A 23,867-nucleotide genomic window follows, 5' to 3' on the forward strand; every position below is an offset into this window, starting at 1 on the left:
GACGGGACTGTTTAGGCTCACTAGACAAAGTCACTGAATGAGTGAATGAATGAATGAATGAATGATCAATAGCTTTAGAATTGCAGAGGCAGCTGACAGGAAATGGCTTAAACAATTATATTTGCAGTTATACACAGACGTGAATTATAACTCGCCACATCCCAGCAGTGGAGACTGATCTCTGTTTATTTGCTAACTGTTTAACGAAAATGATATTATAACTAACACATCTGTGGCGTTATGTGGCCGGATTCTTGAATGTGTGCATTGTATCATGCAAAATTAATTGTTTCTCAATACATTAGTATTCTTATCTGGGGAAAGTGTAATGAAAGGTTGCTGTAACACTACAGACTGAGTAAAACAAGGATTAGAATCAGTACAGCCTCGGGAAATGGTCATTAGTGCTTGGACAAGCTCAGGGTCCAGTTGCCTTGCCCAGATGCTCACCTGAGTCTTTTCTCTCCAGGGCCCGACTACCCAAACCTGAAAGGAAAGCATGATTTGGAGAATGCAGGAGAGTGTAGGAACTAGGAACGTGGGGGTGACTGCAACCTTCTTGGGGCACTTCTAAACCCTGTCTCTCTTTGTTATGGAGGGAGAAAACTACGAGTTGGCAGAGTGGAAAATCAGTAGAGTCTCAATTATGAAGGACTCTGTTAGCAATCCGCCCTCACTAAGAGCAGTTTAAAAATACAAGCAAGAAGGGGGATATATAGATGAAAATGGATAATAAACATTTTCATCCCTAAAACAACCCATATTCAAGAGTTTTTTTTTTTTTCTTTTTTTTTAAAGACAATGTTTCAGCATGTAACCCAGGATGGCCTTGAACTCACTCTGTAGCCCAAGGTGGCCTGGCCTTGAGAGCCTCCTGCCTCAGCCTCCCCATAAGTACTAGGACTATGGATGTGCACCACCACCTGGCTGGAAAAAAATCTTCCTTTTCAAAAGCTGCTTGTGGAAATCATCCTTAAAGCCAATGTTTCCCTCCTGCTTCCCTGCCTCTTGGCTTCTACAGTGGCTCAATGTATTCTCGAGTTAACAGTGGGGCCAGGGGATCCTCCTAACCTGGAGGCAGGGCACTCGGCGGAGAGGCCTCATCTTCCTCTGAAACAAGAAACAGGAGGAAAAAGTCAAGGAGGAAAGAACTTCATCCAGGTAACCTGGAAGAGGAATCTGGAAAAGAAGAGAGAGACTACACAGAGCATTTTCAGCCGCTGAGGGAGCCATAGGTAGGTAGGTAGCCTTTAAGAGCGTGGGCGGAAACCAAGCCAAATAGGAGAAGAATAAAAACAAAAACAAAACAAAACAAAAAAACGGTGTGAGAGCTGGACAATTCAAATGAAAGCATAGATTAAAACAAAAGGGGGGGTTGTGCCAGAGTTTCTGACTGTAAGTCAGCGGGAGGATGACGAGGGGGTTTCCAAGTTTTTGTTTCATAGCTGAAACCAACGGCTGATGTTATTCATATATCATATTTACTTAGACACTGACGCACAAGCTTTTAGGGACTCTTAGAGAACTTGTTTCCACCCAGCAAACCCCACAGTTTCCCTTCTGTACTTATGAAGCCAAAATCCTCAAATTAATGAATATAAATCAATCGGTTCTATTAAGCTTAGTGATAATTATCTCAGAACTTCGCAGCCATTTCCCCAAGATTGTACTGGCACTTCCGGTGCTGCATATATCAGAATTTACTCATGCAAATTTATAAATTCCAAAATATGTTGTGCAAGTCCTAGGCTCACAGGTGACCTGAAGTGTGCCCCTTCCTGACACACCTGTGTAGCCACACATGCTCTACATGCTTGCAGAGGCGGTTGTAGGTAGTATAGTAAACCTGGACCCTTCTTTCCCAAGCCATGCAAGCTATGTTTGAACAAACAATAAACATCTTACACTTTTCAAAATAGAAAGTTCTAGGACCTTATATGATCTCATACATAGGCTACAGAAGATCCGTGTCTGTAGAATGTTTATTAAAAGTAGTTTAAAAATTACTGAGAAGGTAGGTTTTTATGTGATCTATTTGAATATTTACAGCAAATACTATTTTAGTGACTTTACATTACTTTCGACCAGAGATGTACCTTACTGTTTCTTTAAACAAAATATTATAACACAGAGACACCCTACCATTTATTATTTCAATACGCAGGAGGAGACTCACCAGGTTATAAAAACTGGGATTATTCAGCGGAAGTTTTTAGTGTTCAGAGAAGAGTGGAGAATGTTGGGCAGAAGCTAAACATTTATATTTTATTGAGCTCTTTGAGCACACATGCCAAAGCCTTTGGTGAGCTAATGTGCATCAGGAATGAACTTGAGATGATATACCTCTTAAACTCATTTCCCTTTGGAATTCTCTTCTCCTGGAATACTCATTAAATTGTATATCTATAGCTACTTCTGAAATTTAAGGAGAAAGCTGGCCCGGGACTCCCGAGAACCTGAAATCCTCCTGCTGTAGTCTCCTGAGATCTGGGATCACTGGTGCTCATCTCTATGATAGACCTTAGATGCTGAACATCTGACTTTAAATTCTCGAACACTGGTCTGGTTGAATTCAGTTGAACTGGGTGAGAAAAGGAAAGTTTAATTGTTCTTATCCACCACTAAAGGAAGATGCTGCTGCTACGAAGTAACTGTGTGAACTCCACAGGTTCTGGGACGTTCAACACCATTTACATGAAAAACAGAATCTTACAAAAACACACAATGTAGTATGGAAGTGACTATAGTATTGATGAAAATTTTAACATTTCCTTTTGGGCTTACTAGAATACTGCACATTAGAATACAAGGCATTGAAGGCAGCATGTTTGTTCCCTAGCTACACAGAAGGGCAATTTAGCAAAGCAGACCTTGACCTTGCTTATCTCTAGGCTGTGGAAGTTGTAGAGCCATGAAAATGACATCCTAGCCAACTGAAGTTCCCAGGGAAGCAGTCAGAGGAGGGAGAGAACTCAGCCACCCTCACGACCTAGGGTTTCCAGCGAGGTACACATGAGCCCTCTTAGCTGTGGGCAAGCCCTGCTGTCAATCACAGCACCACAGACCCGGTAGGATGTGTTTCAGCCTTCCAGGCTCTGTGAGGCATACAATTATTTCTACCTAAGCGGCCTGAACTCAAATCAATCCATCTGCCTCTGCTTCCCACATTCAGGGATTAAAGGCGAGTGCCACTGTGCTTGGCTTTCCCGAAGTTAACTGTAAATTGCCTGTTAACGGAAAAAGTGATAATTTAAGCAACGTAAACCTCAGACAATGACGAGGCTTTGGAATGAAGACTAAACGCATATGAGATATACATGGTTCACAACAAACCCGTTAAATGCTGGCATAATACCTTGTCTGGTTTAGGCAAATCCATGAATGCCTCAAGCAGGGCAATCACATGTAGAAAATATTGTTATGCATGAACAAAACTACAACAGAAAAAGCAAAATATTGGAAGATGGCAACAACAGCTAACATTAATTCACTAAGTTTTGAGTCATATGATAAAATTACAATTTTTTAAACAACATGCCTTTACATTTTGATGCTTACAAAATCAGTATTCATCCCATCATAAATATGAATATTTAATGAGTTTTTCTGCTCCAATACTTTTAAGTCAATGTTATATCTTCTAGTGGCTGTCTCAGAATTGGAAAACACACTGATGTTAATTTTTTAAACAAAGTTCATTACCATGAAGCAATGACATTAGAATATACAGTAAAAGAAAAAGAAAAGCATAAGAGGCATTTCAGCGGATGGTTGATTGGATGGCCCCCACAAAGTCCTGCGTTTGAATGCTTGACCCATAGGGAGTGGCTCTATTAGCGAATGTGGCCTTGTTGGAGGACGTGTGTCACTGTCTGGGCGGGCTTGGAAGTCTCAGATCTGCAAGCTGCACCTGTGCGGCACACAGTCTCCTGCTGCCTGAGGATAAAGATGTAGAACTCTCAGCTCCCTCTCCAGCACCACGTCAGCCTGCATGCCTCCATGCTTCCCGCCATGATGATAAAGGACTAAACTTCTGAACTGTGAGCCAGCCCCAGTTAAATGTTTGCCTTTATAAGAGTTGCTGTGATCATGGTGTCTGCTCACAGCAATAGGAACCCTAACTATGACAACACCTAAAGGTAAATTGCTCAAACATATTTAATCATGTGAGTAAAATCTCCAGGGTACTGTTACTGTGGGTATAAAGGAACCTAAACGAAGAAAAAGAATTAATAGTTCTTTAAAGAAATTGAGTCCTTCAGGAGAGCACAGTTCAGAATGTCTGCTGATTCACTTCCTCGTGTGCCAGCCACACTCATGCCAGGAGGAGGAGAGACTTCGGCTTTAGTTAGTGTGAGAGACTGGGTAAGCATGGGGTTGATTTGAGACAGCTTATGCGGCAATGTTAGTCCCTGAGAAAAGCAAATACATTTTTATTTTTCTTACAGTAACTATAAAAAAACAATTATTTTTCTGGAAGAAAAACAAAAAGGAGCAATTCTTTTAACTAAGCTATCTTATATATATGTGTGTGTATGTTTGTGTCTGAACCAATAGGATTAAAAACAAACAAACAAACAAACAAAAAGCCCTTTTCTGAGATAGGATATTACTTTGTAGCCTTCGATGGTCTCAAACTCAGTTTTTCTGTCTCAGCCTCTCAAACACTAGGATTATGGGTGTGTTACCACGACTGACTCAGAAGTTCCTAATATGGTTGAAGAAGTTGGCATATAGCCAATATCCCAATTACAAGATCAATAAAAGAACCAAACAACTCTCCATGGCCACAAACATGATTTTTTTTTTCAAAAATTCCTAGGTGGTCTCCAAATAATTCAGCCAAAAATATGCTTTTTAAAAACATTTGGGGTGGGAGGATGGGAGCAATAGCTCAGTGGTTAATAACACTGGCTGTTCTTCCAGAGGACCTGGGTTCAAGTCCCACGTAGCAGCTCATAACTGTCTGTAATTCCAGTTCCAGGGGATCTGACACCCTCACAGACAGACATCACCCTCACAGACAGACATCACCCTCACAGACAGACAGACATGCAAGCAGGACACCACTGTATATATAGTAAATAGATAAATAATAATTTTAAAACACTTTTTTCTTTGTTTTTAACTTTATTTGACTGAATGTTATTCCTGACTCACGTGCAGGCAGTACCTGTAGAGGCCAGAGAGTCGTCACAGGCCCCTAGGACTGGGCTTCCACAGGGTTATGAGCTGCCGCCTGGGTGCTGTAACCTCCGTCAGTGCTCTTACCTACTGAGCCATCTCTCTAGCACAGCCAAATATTGTTAATAGTGGAGCCTAGGAGAGTGTTTATTGAATGTATTTTAATTAGACAGAGGACTAGTGTGCATAATCATCAAAGACACCAGGGTGAGTTCTGAAGTAACTTCAAGTGTGACCTTTAGATGCTTTGAGCGAGTTATTCTACGCTACCCTCTAAGTATGCATCTTGCCCAGCAAAGGAGAATACGGGAATAAAACTTAATCCAGGTCATCATTGTTAGTAGGGTCAGCAGGCAAGCCAGTGTGGAAATTCAATTATTGATTCATTTGGCAAATACTTATTGGGAAACTGTCATATGAGGTTCTGTGTCAGATGCTGGAGAGAAGGAGATAAGGAGACCAAAGGGGAGTTAAGACATAGTGCCTGACCACTGAAAGGCAGCCAGCTGCTTAGGGAGAGGAGTTGACCATGAATGCATGACTCTCGGAGACAATCATCCACGAGAGGCAACAGATCCAGGAAAAACCAGGAGGAGGAAGGAAAGGAGGAAATGAGCAGATGGTCAGGGGTAGGCTGTCAGAGGACTGAAACCGGAGTTGGCTAGTTCAGAAAAAGATTAAAAAGACTAAAAGTAGGAGGGAGAGAGCAGAGGAAGACCTTCTGGTTAATCCTGGAGAAAAGTGTGCAGCCCACTTAGCCCACCCAGACATTCTTTCCTGTTGCATCTTTTTTGCTCCAGTGTTTTCTTTGAAATCTCCCTGTCCTGGATGAAAACAGGTGGTAGCTGAAGAGGACTACATACATAGAAAACAAAATAAAACCATTTACCTGGCTTCCTTATTTAAGGATATCACTTTTCATACTAACCCAACTTGCTTGCTAAGTATGAAGAGTAACTCTTTAAAAACAAAAAGGCAGTTTATGAACTGGGGCATGTCACTGTGAGCAGTCATGTCCTCACGTATCTTCTACAAATGCAAGAAAAAGAATGCTACTAAATTTTGGAGATTCCATCATGTGGCCTTATTCTTTCATCATACTTGTTTTCTGTAAGCAAGTTTCTGGTAACTGGTTGCTTTTAATTTATAGAAAATGTATTTAAGCATCTAAGTAGAGCATGAAGACCTCTGCAGACTGAGGGTCAAGCCCAGGCTGTGTTTAAACCATGACAGCTTGCCTTGCAGCATTACATCATCTGTTATGTTGGTTCAGCCTTACAGGTTGGTCCAAGCACCTTTCCAAATTTGGAAGCAGAGGTATACTCCATTGGTCTTGTTGAGAATAAAGTTACAATGTCTTCAGCCAGGATGTTCAAATCTCCTTGAACCCATATCATGGAAAGATTTCCAGGAGTTTGCACTGTCTGCATTCTGTAAGAAAATAGCCTTGAACGATGGCCAGGTGGCCAGGGTTAGCTGTGGTACTGTCCATGGGCACTCCTGAAGGTCAGGACAAAGTGCATGTGCTAACACTGAGTGTTCATTTACAAGACAGTGAGCCCCAGTTGTCTGAAGAAAATCCATACACCGAAAGAAAGATTTTAAGAACGTATAGGAGACAGTAGCCTAGGAATTAGGAACTGAAATATTACATACAAAGAACAAACAGGTAATTAACACACATTGAGCTGTGTTCAGGAAAGAAAAAAAATCTTCTTGTTGCAATCAGTATTTTTTTCTGGAATTTAAACTACATTATTCATTACTCAAATAAATGTTAATGTAAAAACGATGATGCAAACATATAAGGCAAAACTGTCCATCAACTCCCTTGGGCGGCTATTACCCCTCATCCTAAAAGAGATGGCCACTGATGACAATGGCTCCAGCCATGGTAAGACACAGAAATACAAGATAACCACTGCTTCTTTTAAAAAACTGTATTATCTCCACAACGTGCCAAGTGTGGGCCAGGATTACATCAGTCAGTGAGTTTTCAACTCGGTGAGCAGCTGCATGACGTCTGCTTAATGTGGACGTCTGCAAGTCAGAGTGTCTATAGGAGGATGTGCTCAGTGTTAGGAAGTGAGCGCCAGATCTTCACAATCGGTAGGGACTCGTGAACTAGTTCACATCATGACTCAAAAGCTGACAAACTTCTTTGAAACAGCTGGGTAAATCAGCTGGTTTTCCCAACTGAAACCAGGATCAAATAGCTTTTCTCACATGCTCAGTTGGACCCAATTCACCATTTCCCACGCTGGCTTCTCCCTGAGTGCTTGTGACATTGTTTTGTATCGATTTTCCTTGGTTTGGAAATGTGTGTGACAGCCACACACCAAAGCACCACTTGGTTATGCTGATGAGATGCAAATGAGGAAGTGGAAACCACACAGATGAAAGCTAACGACTGGAAATGTCACAGGTCACATGACCACCAGAAGGACCCTCTTCCTGTTCTGGCCTTGTTGAATTCAGCCTCCCTCCCTCCGACTCACCTTTTGCTGGAGCAGTCCCCGCCTCTTTCTCTTTATTTGGTTCTGTGTGGAAAGTACAAGCACATCTTTAAAAGTGTCTTACAGCACTTTTCTGGGTGGGGAGCAGTGAGCAGAGGGAGAGGAAGGAGATAAATGATGGTGTTAACAATGCTACATACTCATTATGCCTCACATTAATTGGGAGTTTGGGATCATAGTCCAGAGTCACTGTAAGCTTTAATCAAAGCAGTTAATAAACGTGATCATTTTTAAAGTATATATAAAAACATGCAATACACATTGTTAAAAGATGCTTAACCCAGGACCAGGTGTGGTGGCACACTGTTTTACTCTCAGCACTCAGGAGTTGGAGGCAGGGGATCTCTGTGAGTTCAAAGACAGCATGGTCTATATAGTGAGCTTCAGGACTGCCAGGGCTACCTAGAGAGACCCTGTTTCAATAAAAATAAACCCTCCCACCAAAAGAAAAAAAAAAGGGGAATATACCTAATCCTACCAGGACCATGTTTTATAAACCAGAATAGATTATGTGGGTATACTATGTTTCAGAGTTCAGCCAGGGACATTTTAAGAAACTTTGACCCTTGTAAAGGGTCGCAGTTAGCTTAGCTGCTAGTGTTACAAGGAGGTATGAAATGATTGCAAGATGTTTGCAGCTTCAAAAGCGTTCCTGTGGGCACACAGGTCTTCTGGATCAGGTTGGGTGGAAATAAATGTGCCATAAGCACAGTGGGGTCAGACTTTCTCAGTCAGTGCTATCTACCTTGCATTTCTTTCAGTTCACAATCATGTTTGTTTAGAGATAAGAAGACAGTGTGTATAAGCTAGTAACTGCTGAGGCTGGGGGGTGGCTCAGCATTTAAGAGAACTTGCTGTTTGAACAGGAGGCTCTGAGTTTGGACCACAGCACCCATGTCAGGTGGCTGACATTGCCTGTAACTCCATCCCTCTCCCGGCCTCTGCCTGCCCCTGATTCCAGATACAAGTGCATGTACCTTCACATGGATACCCCGACACAAATACATCTTAAAACATTAAAGGAACTGTTTCAACCATAGCTAGGCATGATGGCACACATTGTAATCCTATCGAAGCAAAAGGATCATAAGTTTGAGACCAGCCTGAGATACAAGACATCCTGTTTCAAACAAACAAGCAAAAACAACAACAACAACAACAACAAACCCATTAAACATTATTTCTAGCATGAGTTCTCCCCTCCACCGTTTGTCTGTCTGTGTGCCTGTCTTTTTCTGTTAACTAGTGAGCCATATCTCAGCTAACTAAGGACTATCTCAGCACAGTTTGAGAAGAGGCATTTTGGCTATAGAAGCTCAATATTGTGCGATAAATATGAAATGTGGCAGAATAAAGGGGCATAATTTATAGTGGCCTAGCACAACACCTGACCCGCAGGCTGAAGGGAAAGGCTTAGCTGTGTGGCCTCTAAGTTCTCAGTGTTCTCATTGACTGCCAAAGTAAACTTTACATACAAGAAGAAAGAAGCCAGTCCTCAGAAGAATGTCACAAGTCTCCAGGGACCTCATGATGGATATCTACAAATGGGAGCTTACCCATTTGACCTCTTAGGGCACTGACTCTGTTTCATTCATTTGGAAATTCAGCAGTATTCCTTACTGCTTAAGGTATTTAGTGAGGCTGGTATTCCAAGCCAGACAAAGAGGTTTCTGTGAACAGCTTTAGTCCCTGGACTGCCCTCAGAAAAACTATCTCCAGGATGGAAAGGCTCCATAATCCTCTCATAAATTTCTAGCAACAAAAAAAGGAGGATGGGGCAATAGAAATTGAAACCTTATTCAGCTCTAGTCTGACTTGGACAGAACCAGTCAGCAGTGGCTCCTCCACCCCCTGGCTCCCCACCACACTACCAATTCAGGTAACCAGCACATAATTGCATAAGGCCCTGAGAGGGTTTCCTAGAGCATTGAGAGGCTCCTCAGTATACGAGCTGAGTTTCGCTTCATTGCTCTGCAGGCTGTGTTTCATTGTCAATTTGACTGCAAACTATGGAGTTCTATTTAGAACTCCATGCTGTGTCTGGTACAGGGTGAGTTTTAGCTTTCAAGTGTTCAGAAGAGAGCCCTGTGTCCTTTTCCATGGTCACAGTGCCACCTAGAGTTGTGCATGGGGTAAATGCCCAGTGAGTGACTCACCAGTTGCCTCTTTAAGGAGGAAGGGTGACAAGAAAGAGATTTGTTGTTTTTCAGGGGAGAGAAGGGGGAGGATTGGTGGGGTTGGCCTGGGTAGGGAGCTTGAGGAACAATGCTCATGATTTTGGTTTCTTTCATCTGGCAGGAGCAGACACACGGATGGTCCTGAGGGCCACACTGAGCTTTTACCCCTCAGCGGAGCTGGCTTATCGTTTCGGCTCCGTCGTCTTACTTAAGCCACAGACGGGTTTCTCACGCATAAGGCAGATTTCGTATGTTCCGGCTGTATGTGCAGCTACCAAGAAGTTGGCTACATAGTTCTAGTTGTTTTATTTTTTTCACCAATCTGGTAGGCAAGAGAATATTAACAATTCAATAAATTGGATCTGATGGTGTGCTCCAGAGGGTCCCAAACCTTTCTGGAAACTTCCCAAAGAGTTTCTGAAGGTGTCTGGTGGTGACATAGACCAAGTTGAAAAGCTACTGAGCTTCGGGCTGAGATAGGATCCATTTTCTACTGTCACAAGAAAGATGTAAACTCTGACTGTTACTAAACCAGGGGAAGCTTTACAAACACTTTGCCTCCACCAAAGCAAAATGTAAGCCTGGCAACAGCTTGTACCTAACTGAAGGCCTTGGGAAAGATCTCACAATACATATGAAGCGCTGTTCAAACCAGGTTAATTCACCGTGTATTATTCTTGTTATCAACTTATCACAGTTGTAATCATCCAGTGTTTCAACAGGAAGTAGGTTAAAGCTCGCAGCATCCACAGAGGCCGAATCATGCTGGGGTGGACTTCAGCATTTGCAGCTCAAACATGTGAGGTGATGGCTTCACTTACCTTCTGGGGGTGGAGCTGGGGCGGACACTTCATTTTCTAGAAATGAAAAGGATAATGGAAGTGTTAGGGCTCATTTCAGGTAAGTAAGGGCTGCTGCACTCTGGCTGCCATCTCCCCACGCTTGCCGATAGAGAATTGGTGGTAGCATACCAGGCCAAAGGCACGATGCCTTGTGGTGTGTGGTGTGGACTACAGACCTAAGTGACCTGATATAGATGGTGTGAGATGCTGGATCCAGGCTGTGCTCTTTCACCCAAGGCTGAGAAGGGTAGGGCACGCCTATAATCCCCGCACTTTCCTGGTCGAGGCAGGAGAATTGGGATCTCACTGTCATCTCTCACTATATATCTAGTTCCAGGACAACTGGGGCTATTTAAGAGTCTGTCTCAAAATGTAAAAACAAACAAAACCCCATCCAAGGTTCTAGAGAGACGACTCCATGGTTAAGAGCACTGGCTGCTCTTTCAGAGGACCTGGGCTCAGTTCCCAGCACCCACAGGGCAGCTCAGAACTGTCTGTAACTCCAGTTCCAGGGGATCTGACACCCTCACACATACATACATGCAGGGCAAACATCAATGCACATAAAGTAAAAATAAGTAAGTAAATAATATATGTAAAAAAAAAACAAACCTCACCAAAGCAAGTGCAGACTGGGTATTTAATATTGCTAAGTTTGTTTCCCCCACTTTGGAAAAATGGCTGTGATACTGGATTGAGATCTTGAAAATGAAAGGCTGCTGTGAGGATGAAAGTAGACCCAGCAGGTGTCAGGCATGTACCATGGAGCTTTAAGTGAAGTCCCCTTAAGAGATGCCCTTACCCAGCAGTGGTGGTTCACACTCTTAATCCCAGCACTCAGGGAGGCAGAGGCACATGGATCTGTGAGTTTGAGGCCAGCCTGCTCTACAAAGAGAGTCCAGGACAGCCAGGGCTACACAAAGAAACCCTGCCTAAAAAACAAACAAACAAAACCCCCCCCAAAAAAAACAAAAACAAAGAGAGAGAGAGAGAGAGAGAGAGGAAGAGAGGGGTGGAGGGAGAGAATTCCTTACTGACTGACCTAGGACCTCTGCACATATGTTACAGCTCTCTACCTAGGTCTTCTTGAGGTCTCCTTAGAGTGAGAGCAGGGACTGTCTTGGACTCCTTTGCCTGCTTTTCGGATCTGTTTCCTCATACTGGGTTGTCTCATCCTGCCTTAATATGAGGGGAGGTGCCTAGTCTTACTGCATCTTAATATGCCATAGTTGGTTGATATCCATGGGGATCCTGCCCTTTTCTGAAAAGAAATAAAGGATGAGTGGATGAGGGTGGGGTAAGGCAGAGGGGTGATAGGGAGAGGGACTAAGAGGAGAGGAGGGAGGAGAACTCTAAAAGGGGGGAGACACACACACACAGAGAAAGAGAGAGAGAGAGAGAGAGAGAGAGAGAGAGAGAGAGATTCCCTTACTACAAAAGAGAAGGAACCAAGGTGACTCAGTGCAGTCTTCCCTCCTGAGGCCACTTCCTAAAAGGTGATGACAAGAAGTCCTCTGATTCTGCAGCTTTTCATTTCATTTCAACGCAAAGCTCTGGTCTCTGGGGAACAGAACCAAGCCCTCCTCTTGCTGGTTTCACTAAGAACACGTGCCGGACTTCCACCTATGCTCATCAAGCAGTTCCAAAGCTCAGGATTTCACATGTGGTTTGTGGATGCAGCATTCAAAGCATGGAACAGTGTGGCTGTGCGGTCTGTGAAGAACCTTCTGTCGGAGCACATACTATTTCCACATAGCTGCAGGCACAGTGCAGGGTGTAAGAGCGTTAGGATATCTCTGTCGGATTCCCATATGCACCCAGAAACTGGATGTTATTAGCTCTGTGTGAGTGAACCGGATGCTTTAACTCCAGAACAGGAAGAGACTATTACTGAAGGCAAGGCAATCTCTTTTAAAAAGTGTTTTCTACTTGATCATTAAATAAAACCCAAAGACAAAAAAGTTGTATTTTAGTCAGGTAATGGGGCCCTATGATCACATCTAGGATACTGCACATCACTTGGCTATTGGAATGGGCTTAGACAAATGAATGGATTATGCTATGACAGAAATCAGAAAATGAGAAATGCAGGGAGGTAGGGTGCCAAAATGTCTTTTTACTCAGACCTCGGACACCACCACTGCTCGTTCTAGAACTGACGCAGGATGTTCCAACGAGGGGTTAAGGCTTCTCATAATATTTCCTATAAGCCCACACCTGTTTGTCTATATCCCCCATTTTTATTCATTATTAGCCAGATAGAGCCAAGTAATTGTGGTAATGATACTTGCTTTTTTGCCCAATGCTGGAATGCTAGTAAATTTAGGTATGCCCTGGTTACTCGCTTGCCTCACTGGGTGCCTGTGCCCATTGATGCCCCTCACGCTATGACTCTCTTCAGACAGAAAAGGGATCTTGGAACTACAGCCACCATTGTTACTACCATCTCATTGACGGCTGTTGGAGCTACCACCAGGGCATTAGCCATGAGTCATACTGGGCAGACTGCTCAGACCCTGAATAATCATTTAGCCAATGTAGCTCATGCCTTAGTTGTACATAAAGGAATTAATGCTCAACTAAAAGGAAGCTTGATGGTGTTCAATCAGAGGATTGACCTCTTGCAGGAGCAATTTGATACCCTATGGCAAATCGCTCAACCTGGCTGTCAATGAAAGTATGCTGGACTTTGTGTCACTAGCATACAACATGAGAATTTTTCCTGTGCTGCAAATCTGTCTAAACAATTGTCGAGCTATATTTTAGGTAATTGGACTGGAGAATTCGATACTACGATGGAGCAGCTGAGAGTGGCCATTGTCACAGTAAATTCTACCGGAGTGGACGCAGGACTAGCCACAGGATTATCAACATGGATTGCTGCAGCCATGAATCATCTGAAGGAATGGGCGGGCATGGGAGTGTTAGCAGGCCTTCTGGTGTTGGTCTCCTTGGTTTGCCTGTGGTATATATGCAAGATTAGAGTCTCACAACAGTGTGATGCAGCCATGATCATTCAGGCCTTTACAGCCATTGAAGCAGGACATTCTCCCCAAGCATGGTTGGATACCATAAAAAGCTAAAATGATACGCTCAGGATGCGAGGCTAAGCACTGCACTCAGGGTCAGCCGCTTTGGACCCAGAGAAGAGCATGTCTGATTGCATGCGGGTTGATGCCCCAGGTCCCGCCTCTGAGAAAAAGGTATCGGACGGGTCTGATGCTCTTTGGGTGGATGACACCTAAATGAACATTGGTACAAAGTCCCAATTTATTTCTAATATCAGAGATCAGACCTCTACTCTTGCCTGATGCGTCTAAAACAAAAAGGGGGAACTGTAGAGAGCTGCGGAATGCTATGCCTTAAAGATGGAGCTGGTTTCCGCCTTCCACCTTCCCGATGGTGAGTGCTCTCTGTCACGAACAATTCCACATTTGGCTAAGGCTGAGGATCTGGCTTGCTTCCATGTATGTGGACCTATCTGCATTGCCCCCGTGGCACGCCTGGGTTGGCTACCCAGAGGCTATTTAAGCTGTGGGCTGGCTTTCCCCGGGGTCCGAGGATTGTTCAATGTTCCTGAATAAACTGCATTGAAAAAAAAAAGAAAAAAAAATATCGTATTTGGTACCTCCTGATATAAACTTCAATTTGTTTATTTACTTCTCTGACTTTTTTTTTCAAATATTCTGGTGATAAATAAGTACGTTACTACTTATTAATTAAAAAGATGATAGATAGACAGATAGATAGATAGATAGATAGATAGATAGATGATAGATAGAAAGGTAGGTAGGTAGATAGATGAATTGGTGAATGGATTGATGGATGGATGAATGAAATGGATGATAGATGGACAAACGGCCAGATAGATATCAAAGGAGAAAAAGTATATAATCTGATGTGCTAGCAGAAAATAATGTAGTGGGATGCAATGTCATTCACAAGAAGAGTGAAACACTTGTGTCCCTTTAGATGTCATTGACAAGAATGCCTTCATGTCTTTCCCGCATCATGGAAAGTATTAATGCTGTTGTCCACTAGAACATGGATGCCTCAGCCTTTTTATTTTCAGAGATCAGGGTGAAGAAATGGAAATCTAGTATTGACAGGCTGGCTCTGGGTGAGTTGTTGAGGCACATGGATGGATAGCAGAGAACCAGAGTAAGAGGCCAGTTTCTCTGACACATTATGTTTTGGTCTGAGCCATGGCTACACCATGCCAAAGCACCTCTTCCTGGCTCTTTCTGCAGACAGTGCTCTCTGTCTCCTGATCCTTCCTCCCCACATTTGCAGATGCTTGTTCTTGTGCTCCTCTGTTCCAGCCCACTAGTCTGTCTGAGAAGGTCCCTTGCCCCCTGGGTTAGGTCTACTTTCTGAGGTTAGCATTCAAAGCCATTGATGCACTTTCTTGGTCTCCCTCTTACCATGCTACTGCAGCTATTCTGTTCTGGAGCTGTATTCTCTGTCCATCCTCTGGTCTTCCTGCTGCTGAAGGAGATTGGTTTCTTGTTCTTTTCCCCATTAGGCCTTCTGCCTTTCCTCTGTGACTATGTTAGAAGTGGGTGCGATCGTGACTCTGGGTCTACCCTGCTTTGCTGTTACAGTTGCATGGGCTTGCTCCATCTTTATTGCTTCTTTCAAGGCCCTCTGGGCTGACATTCTGTTCTTCCTTATTCCCAGCCTTCTGTGACCACATCTTAATATACAACTTATCAACTATGATTTAGTTATTTCCCAGCAGTCTCAGTATAGTTATATCCCCTTCTTTTCCAATTAAATATTGACAAAGTTGCTTTTTTTCCTTCATATCTTGGCATCTTGTCATATTGCTGAATACACATTAAATATATAGTAAACTAGGTAACAAAAGCATGAAGAAAGGCTTCGTGGGTGGTTGTGTATAAGCTATCAAGCTGAATCAGGCTCTCAGCTTTGTTGTTGAGTCAAGATCTTACCATGTAGCTCTGGCTAGCCTCATACTTTCTGTGTAGCTTAGGCTAGTCTAGAACACATTGCAATACTCAGCCTTCAAAGGGCTGGGACTTTGAGCATGCATTGCGGCACACAGCACAAAGCATACTTCCTAAGGACAGCTAGATTTGTTTTTGTTTTTCAGATCCAAGCGGGGCTTTGGGGGAACTCTAACCAAATAAATTAGAAGCATCTTGGATGCTGAAGCTGAGAATGTGCCCTGAATATAAATTGTCCATCTCCATTGTGTCTGAAGGACCCATGTGCTCACTATGCAACAGGCTAAAAGATAAAAACAAAATGAGCTTTAATTCAGCTGCCTTAAATCTGGAAGACGCTATCTTAACAGCCAGCTGTGACACATTGTCCGGGCTGTGGAAACAGTCCAGGACATTAACGCTAAGACACTCATCTGTGTTAAGTGGAAATGAAAGTGGTTCGCCTCCTTGGAAAGGAAATTTGCCCTCTAAAGAACACAAGAAGCCCATTGTCTTGCAGCCAACAAATAAATATTAACAACTTACTGATACCTGTTGCATTTAGGACAAACTTATATTGACATTTTAAACTTTATTAGGTTACTGCCTACAACTGTCCCCTTCTTGCCCAGGAACTGAAACCTTCACAGGCCCCACAGTTCATGAAGAGAAGCTCTATACCATCTAAAGCGCAGTTCTCAACCTGTGGGGTCATGACCTCTTTTGGTGGTCAAATGACACCTTCACAGGGGTCACCTAAGGAACTGTATTAAAGGGTGGCAGCATTAAGGTTGAGAACCGCTGGTCTAGAGGGAAGCACACTCCACACCTTCTGTCCAGTCGGGCTAGCTCGACAGCCCGTGCCCTGAGGCAGGCCTACGGTTCTTTGCTCTGCAGGGGCAGAGGAGAAGAGCTGATGGGCCCTGTAATGTTATCGCCTCACTTCCCCCTCCATCGCTCACTTCCCACCTCTTCTGCTGCCCCACCTGCAGGAGCATCCCTCAGTTTCCTCATTAAGAAACAAACTAACAACCGAGCCTCTACCTCAGAGCAGTTGGCAGGAAGGAATGAATTAACAGGCACATCATCTACACATCATCACTTCCTGGCTTTCATTAATTATCATCATTTTTACTGAGCCACACCTGAACAAGAAAGGCATGCCACCTGTTAAAGGTTGTCTAATTTCAGGACTGTGGACTTTCCAGTGTTAAAACTTGTGGAATTGGGTTGGGGCTGAAGAAGCAGCTGGCAATGGGACAGATGTACTTGGCCACCTCCACCCTAATGCAAGTTAGATAAGTGGATCAATCATCACCCAGGCATCAAGTGTGCTGAAACAAAAAGGATGGGGAGGGGGACTCCCCATCATTCCCAGGGCATTTGTATAAAGAATTTGTGTACCCTGGAGATAATAGGTGGCCAGGAATAATGATAGCCAAGAAGCGTTGACTCAGAAAATGAATCATTCCCAAAGCTCCAGCACCCCCATGGGTGTCCTTTAACATCACCTGTATTGCTGTGTGTGTCTCTATCTGTCCCATGTCTTTGTCTCAGACAGACCTTACTCAAATGCCACTAAAATCATTTGCATGCACCCCATACTCAACCGTTGCTTCTACGGAAGTCATTCGTTAATAGCAATGACTCTCATACCCCACTGAGTCTGGCATAGGTGGGAGCACCCATTATGAATTTGGTAAAACTAAAAGTCTTATGAAACTGGTTGACGGAGGAGATACCCGTGTTCAGGGAACCCACAGGCAAATGATTCTCTGGTAGCATTGGTTTCGTTGCCCCTTGTCACTCTGATCCTCTTACAAAGCTCAGGACTCTGCTCCCATGGACCCTAGAGGTTCAGAAACTGCTGTGTGCACAGGATCCCATCAATCCACAGAGTCTAAAGGGAGGTCGGTGCTAAGTTCAAGATTCTCCGTTTCTAATAGGCTTGTAGGCACCGCTGGTGCTGAGGTCCACAGCCCTCACTCTGAGCACCAAGGCTCAGCTGAGACCCTAAAGGTCACCTGCTCATCTCCCGAGTCATAGATGGTTGTAAAAGCTAAGGCGTTTACAGTAGCTGAGGGCCTTTCTTCCCTCTTTGGTCACAAGCTTCTTGAGGACAAGGCCCGTCTACTCTTCTTTCCAAGTTCCACACAGCAGGTGCTCCGTAAATATAGCTGACTGGCAGGGTGTTCCTACCCGCACAAAAGCCCTTCTCCTCACTGCCAAGAAATCCAGAGCTGTCCCCGGTGCTCCACGGCCAGCTTTCTTGAGCTGCATTACCCACAGGGAACACTATGTCTTCCACTGCCATCCTCCTGCTGGCTGAGGCGCCCAGGCATCTGCCCAAACCCATCTTTCAGATTTCATCTTACTGTCAACACATGTCTTGCATTTCTTAACAAGGGCAGAAGAGCAATCACCGCTAGGGTTTTGGTTCTCAGGAACAATGCACCCCTTTCCTTTCTAAGGAATCCACCCCCTTTAAAATCTAGGCTGGTAAAAAACAAAATAACAACAAAAAACCCTTATCCCACCAATTTCTAGGCAAATATCCCTATGTTGTAATAGCCAAGAGACACCTCCTTTGGTAAACTCTCTAAAGTTTAAACAAGCAGATAGATGTTGACTAAGCAAGATGCTACTAAACTTCTGCCTACGTAAAAGACAAGACACAAAGTCTGAGCTTTGTGGACCAGGTAGATAAAGGCAGCTTTCTGTCCCCTCTCTTTCTACTCACTCATTATTAGAAAACACACCAACAGGATGGTGTGGAAGAGCAGGAATGTGTAAGTTGCCAAACAAAGAGCAGGAGGAGGATGAACGGGGTAGGAAGAGGAAGGAGCAAGGGGGGAAGGAAGAGGAGAAGGAAAAAAAGAAGAAAGGAGAAGAAATAACTGGGGACCCCAAATATTTTGGTGGACAGCATAAAGATCAGTGGGATTCTGAAGCAGCAGTGAAGCTAGCTTCTCTCTAGAGCAGAGTGGCTGGTCTTTGATCTCCTCTAACTCACAACAGGCTTTCCCTTCCTGGCCAATGCTGAAATGCTTTCAGATGCTTGTTCTATTTATGGTGGATTTTTTCCTATGATCACCTACTGTAAAAAGCACAGGTATGCCACCAATGGCATGCCTGCACAGCTTGTGCCCAGGCATTCTAATTGACGGGCACTGGTGGTAGCGATGAGACAGCCTCATCCATGGCCTTCAGCTGCTGAAGAATAACACCGGGAAGCAGAGACTCCATAAAAGGTGTGACTCTCTCCAGTGGAAGCCATTCCCACTTTCAGTGCCAAGGGTTCTGTGGTCAGTAAGGGGGCAGGTCTTAACTCTTAGATGGTATTAAGCTCTCTGTATGTGTCTGTCCACTAAAGTGACATAACTCAGTTCTCTTTTTCAGCCTGTCACAAAACTGTCATACTAGCTTTATACAATAAAACTATTAATTGCATTATTGTATTTTTATATTGTCATATATTTAAACAATACATTATCATTAAAAATACCCTGTGGACCCTCAGGTATAATTTTATTTACTTTTTAGTATTATGGAGGGCATAATTGATTGCATATGAATGTTACATGGGTATAGAGAAGGCAGGAAGGACACATAAAGTTATCACTGAATACTGTGACTATATGTCTTTTGTGTGTTTCAGTCTGTCACCTATGGGGAAAAACTTTTGAAAAATGAATCTTCTAAAGCCATCCTTTAGTAATATGACTTTGAGGAGAAAATAGTATGGTTTATTTGTTTGTTTATTTTGAAACAGTCTAAATGTGTAGACCAAGCCAGCCTGGAAATTCTCCCATATCTGCCTCATGAGTGCTGGGATTACAAGAGTGGTCCACCATGATCAAATTTACTTATTATGTTGTTTAAACACACGTGTGTGTGTGTGTGTGTGTGTGTGTGTGTGTGTGTGTGTGCATACATGCAAGCAAGTGCCCTCGGCTGAATACACGTAACGTATGTAATACATTATACATGACATATTATATATATAATATGTATGAAATATGTAACTGAGGGAAAATAAAGATTTGGGGGTAAGGCCTTTTTTACGTCAAGTGCAGTGGTCTTACTCTCAAGGTAACAATCTGAGTTCAAAATGAAATATGCGAGTATTCCGCATATTGAACACATCAATGAGGTCGCTTTTGGTAACACGGGACATTTCTCCAGTGAAAAGGCAATGCGCATTGCAGCCACTTTCTTTGTTAACAGCAGGCTCTGGCCTTCTCTACTTGCTCCACATGGGACCCCGGCTACCCAGAAAACAGCCTCAATGTAAAGCACAATTTTCATGGAGACATTCACCTCACCACTTCGGGGAAAAAATGGCTATCTTATTTACTGCCACCAAAAAAATTCACAAACACTTGATTATTTATGATCCTAGTTCTCAAAGTAATGACTGGGGTTCCTCAGTCCCCAGTTTTAGAGAGTCTAGCATATCAAAGTTATTTCTGTAATGTTAAGATATTATTTGCATTTTTCATTCACATTCTCACAGGTAAACAGTGTATTTTTCCAAAGGCCACTGCATAGAATGGCATCAGTGTTTTGACAGCTTGGAGAATGCGTGCTTATATATTTTTATGTTTGAAACATCTTTTGATTTTTAATTTCCTCGAAAATAATAATCAAAAACTGGTCAGTGCCTTCAGTAACTAAGAGTGGTGTGTGTGAAGCCACACTCACTTCTGAGGTTGAAGAGGGAGTATTTCCTGAGCCTTAGCAACACAGCAAGGTCCTAATCTACAAGCATATATATGAATATATGCAGGAGTGAGAATAAGAAGTTTGCGGGATAAGGTCTTTTTAATGTGAATAAATTCATGTTCTACACTTCATTTGGAGCTTTGATTGAGGAAAGTTGAAGCTGTATTTAGAGGGGACACAGGTTCAATTTCCAGGACCCATATGGTGACTCACAATGTCTGTGCCTCCAATTCTGGAAGATCTGACACCCTCTTCTCGCATTGCATGCATGTGTTGTACAGACATACATGCAGACAAAATACCCATGCACATAAAATAAACAATAAATCAATCTTTTTGTAATGTAACCAAACACGGTGGCACATGCCTTTAACACCAGCACTCAGGAGGCAAAGGCAGGTAGATCTCTGCAAGTTCAAGGCCAGCCTGGTCTTGAGACCCTTTCTTAAAAAACTTGGATTTTTCTTCTTCTTCTTTTCTGTGAGGTCACAAGGGTGGGAGGGTGACCTTGGAGAACTGGGAGTGAGTGTGATCAGGGTGCATTACATAAAATTCCCAAATAATCAACAAGAATGTTATGTTGGAAAATAAAACAAAACTGTAAAATGACTTTGGGGTAGTAGCTCATTTTCCTATGAGTACAGTGATAGAGATGACAGGATACTATTGCCCAGTACTGCTTCCTCTGAAATTCATCTTATTCACTTATCCATATAACAGGGGCTGCCCTGGACACTACAAGGGACATTGGGGAAGAAAATGCCTTTGTATCAAGCTCCTCAGCTGCCTTTACTAAGGTCTCTGAGCCTTGGGGGAGGCAAGCCAGGTGCCGACGGGAGCCTTAGACGTCTGCCATGTATTTGCATGGCCTTGGAAGTGAATGCGTTCTTAAATGCTGGCTGTTCTCAATGTTGCACTAATCCTGCTGTAGCTAGATTCATCACCCCATGTGCATGGCAACAGAGGGAAAGGTTTCACTTAGCGGCAAACAGAACAATAAAAGCAACCTTCCAGCAAGAACAACAGGAAAGCAATTAGTTACTTGATCAATTATCATTGACCATTTAAGTACTTGATTAAAATTAGTTATTAATTATTAATTATATGATCTAATGTTTAATTAATAACGATTAATTAGTAAAGTAAAAATCAATATGAAATCACTTGACATACAAAAACAGTAATTTGGATTCTTAGGACACGTTTTCTATCTTTTCTGCAGTATCGGGAAAGCTAAATTGCATCTGCTGTGCTTCTTTGTTCTTTTCTGGTTTCTGAGACAGAATCTCATGTAACCAGGCAAACCGTACAGCTGCTACGTGGCTAAGGCTGGCTTTCAAAGTACAAATCTTTCTGCCTCTACCTCCCAACTTCTGAGGTTTCAGACCTATGCCAAACACCTGGTCCCACCTGCCTCATTTTTAAAATGTAGAGTTGTTTTTGTTGTTTTTGTTTTCAAGACAGGGTTTCTCTGCGTAGCCTTGGCTGTCCTGGACTTGATTTATAGACCAGGCTGGCTTTGAACTCATAGCAATTCACCTGCCTCTGCCTTCTTGAGTGCTGGGCAAAGAGTCGTGTTCCACCATGCCTGGCTGAAGATTTTTTTTTAAAGTACAGATATATTACATTTTAGAAATGTTTCTCTCTAGTACTGATTGAAATAATAAGGTTTTAGAACAAAGTGAACTTCTAATATTGCAGACAGCCCCGTTCTTTAATCTGATTTATCCCAGGTGATCCCGATTTATGTGCTGTGGCCAAGAGTTCTAAAGATTGTACTCTGAATAAACAAAGTCTAATTGTACATGGACTCTGAAGAATTCAATGACTTATGCTTCAGCTTGATGGACTTTCCCTAAATGCACAGGGCATTTTTAAATTCTTCAGTTAGCTCATGTTTTTGTCGGAATTCTATGTGCTTTAACTCATGATGCCACCCTACTCTGCAAGAGGATAGATACAGGCATTCGCACACAGCAGCAAGTACAAGATATTTTACCCAGGACTTTGCTTCTTTATCTATTTCCAAAGACAGTCAAATGCGGGTCAGAATGGCCCAGATGGGAGATGTCATAGGGTAAAGCTGGATACAGCTTTAAGAAATTGAAATATTTTAGCATACATTGAAAGGAAATTATTTCACAAGGACTTTGCATCATCAACCTTTTGTCTTTAAGTTCCCCATGGTGCCTTTCCTGGAGTCTGTACTTTTGACTCCTGTTTGTAGTCAGAGGTTTTGGGATAAATCCCTTGAAGGCCTTCTCCCAAGTGCCTCCCAAGGGACTCACTCTTGGTGACTTCTTAGAAACAGAGGAAAGAGAGTCATGATGTCAGATGGGCTCATAAAAATAGGATTCCAGAGCAATAAATACAGTGGCTCTTAGTTTGTTACCCACCACAAGCGTGTGCTGTCAGGACAATTTCTTTATGTAGTTACCTGAAAAAAATTCATAGCCAGGAAGACTGACCACTGAAGGCAGCCCTGCATAGAGAAATCTTATGTCCCTCAAACTGAAGTCACAACTTTTGGTGGCAGATATAGTGATAGGTGATAGGCTCAACATTCAAGGTGACACTCTCATCTGGGTGGGAAAGGTCATGCCCCCTACAGTGGAGCAGTAAAGAAGCAGCTCAGTGTCCTGTTCCTTCTGGCAGCTAGACACCCCTCAACACCACACACACACACAGTAGGAATACAAGAGACCATGGACTCCTTTTTATCTGAACTGGGTAAAAACTAAGATGTTTCCCTTTACATTGAGTTAAATAGGGACAAACTCATGGTGACAGCAATGGTCATCATGATAAGACCAGCTCTCAAATGTTTGTGGCATTGTTTGTCTGTAATCCCAGCTCTCGAGACAGAAGCAAGAGGACTGCCAAGTTCAAGGCCAGCCAGGGTCTTGAATCAGGCTAGCCAAGCTACCAAACAAGGCTCTGTTTCAAACAACAACTAGAAAAAAAAAAAGACAACTTTTATCTGGTCAAGTGTTATAAATATTATAGGAAGCAGCCATTGTTGGTGGAAATACCATCGCCTTTGTCACAAGTTTTCCAGGCTTAACCTTGCAGTCTTGCTACTTGGTGGCTCTCATTCTGAGCTCTTTACCTGATTTATTTCCATTACTGCAGAGACCTCGTGGGTATTATTTTAATCACATTTTAGGTGTGAAAGAAGTAAATAGAACTTCAGCAGGAGTTTAAGCTATGTAGAATGTTCCATTGAGTATCATACAGTAATGTTTGACAAGAATGTAATTTAGTAAGTATAAAGAAATTCCAAATATATAAAAGACTTTTTCTGAGAATGGGTTTCTCTGTGTAGCTCTGGCTATTCTAGGACTAGCTCTGTAGACCAGGCCAGTCTCAAACTCACAGAGATCTGCCTGCCTCTGCCTTCTGAGTGCTGGGATTAAAGTCATGTGCCACCATCCCCCGGCTATACAGGATAATCTTAAAGACATTCAACTCTAA

General features: G+C 43.0%; 1 protein-coding gene across 2 annotated transcripts in view; it reads right to left on the reverse strand.

The window, feature by feature from the left end:
- Positions 1-23,867, reverse strand: part of Mybpc1 (myosin binding protein C1) — an 83,763-nt gene that overhangs the window by 52,851 nt on the left and 7,045 nt on the right. For both annotated transcript variants that reach the window (XM_060377875.1, XM_060377874.1), the window contains exons 2-3: positions 10,699-10,734; positions 7,683-7,724 (exon numbers count right to left, since the gene is read on the reverse strand). In XM_060377875.1, the coding sequence (XP_060233858.1) occupies positions 7,683-7,724; positions 10,699-10,734 (78 nt within the window). The remainder of the gene's footprint in view (positions 1-7,682; positions 7,725-10,698; positions 10,735-23,867) is intronic.

The sequence above is a fragment of the Meriones unguiculatus genome, chromosome 2 (assembly GCF_030254825.1).
Source record: "Meriones unguiculatus strain TT.TT164.6M chromosome 2, Bangor_MerUng_6.1, whole genome shotgun sequence".
NCBI lineage: Eukaryota > Metazoa > Chordata > Mammalia > Rodentia > Muridae > Meriones > Meriones unguiculatus.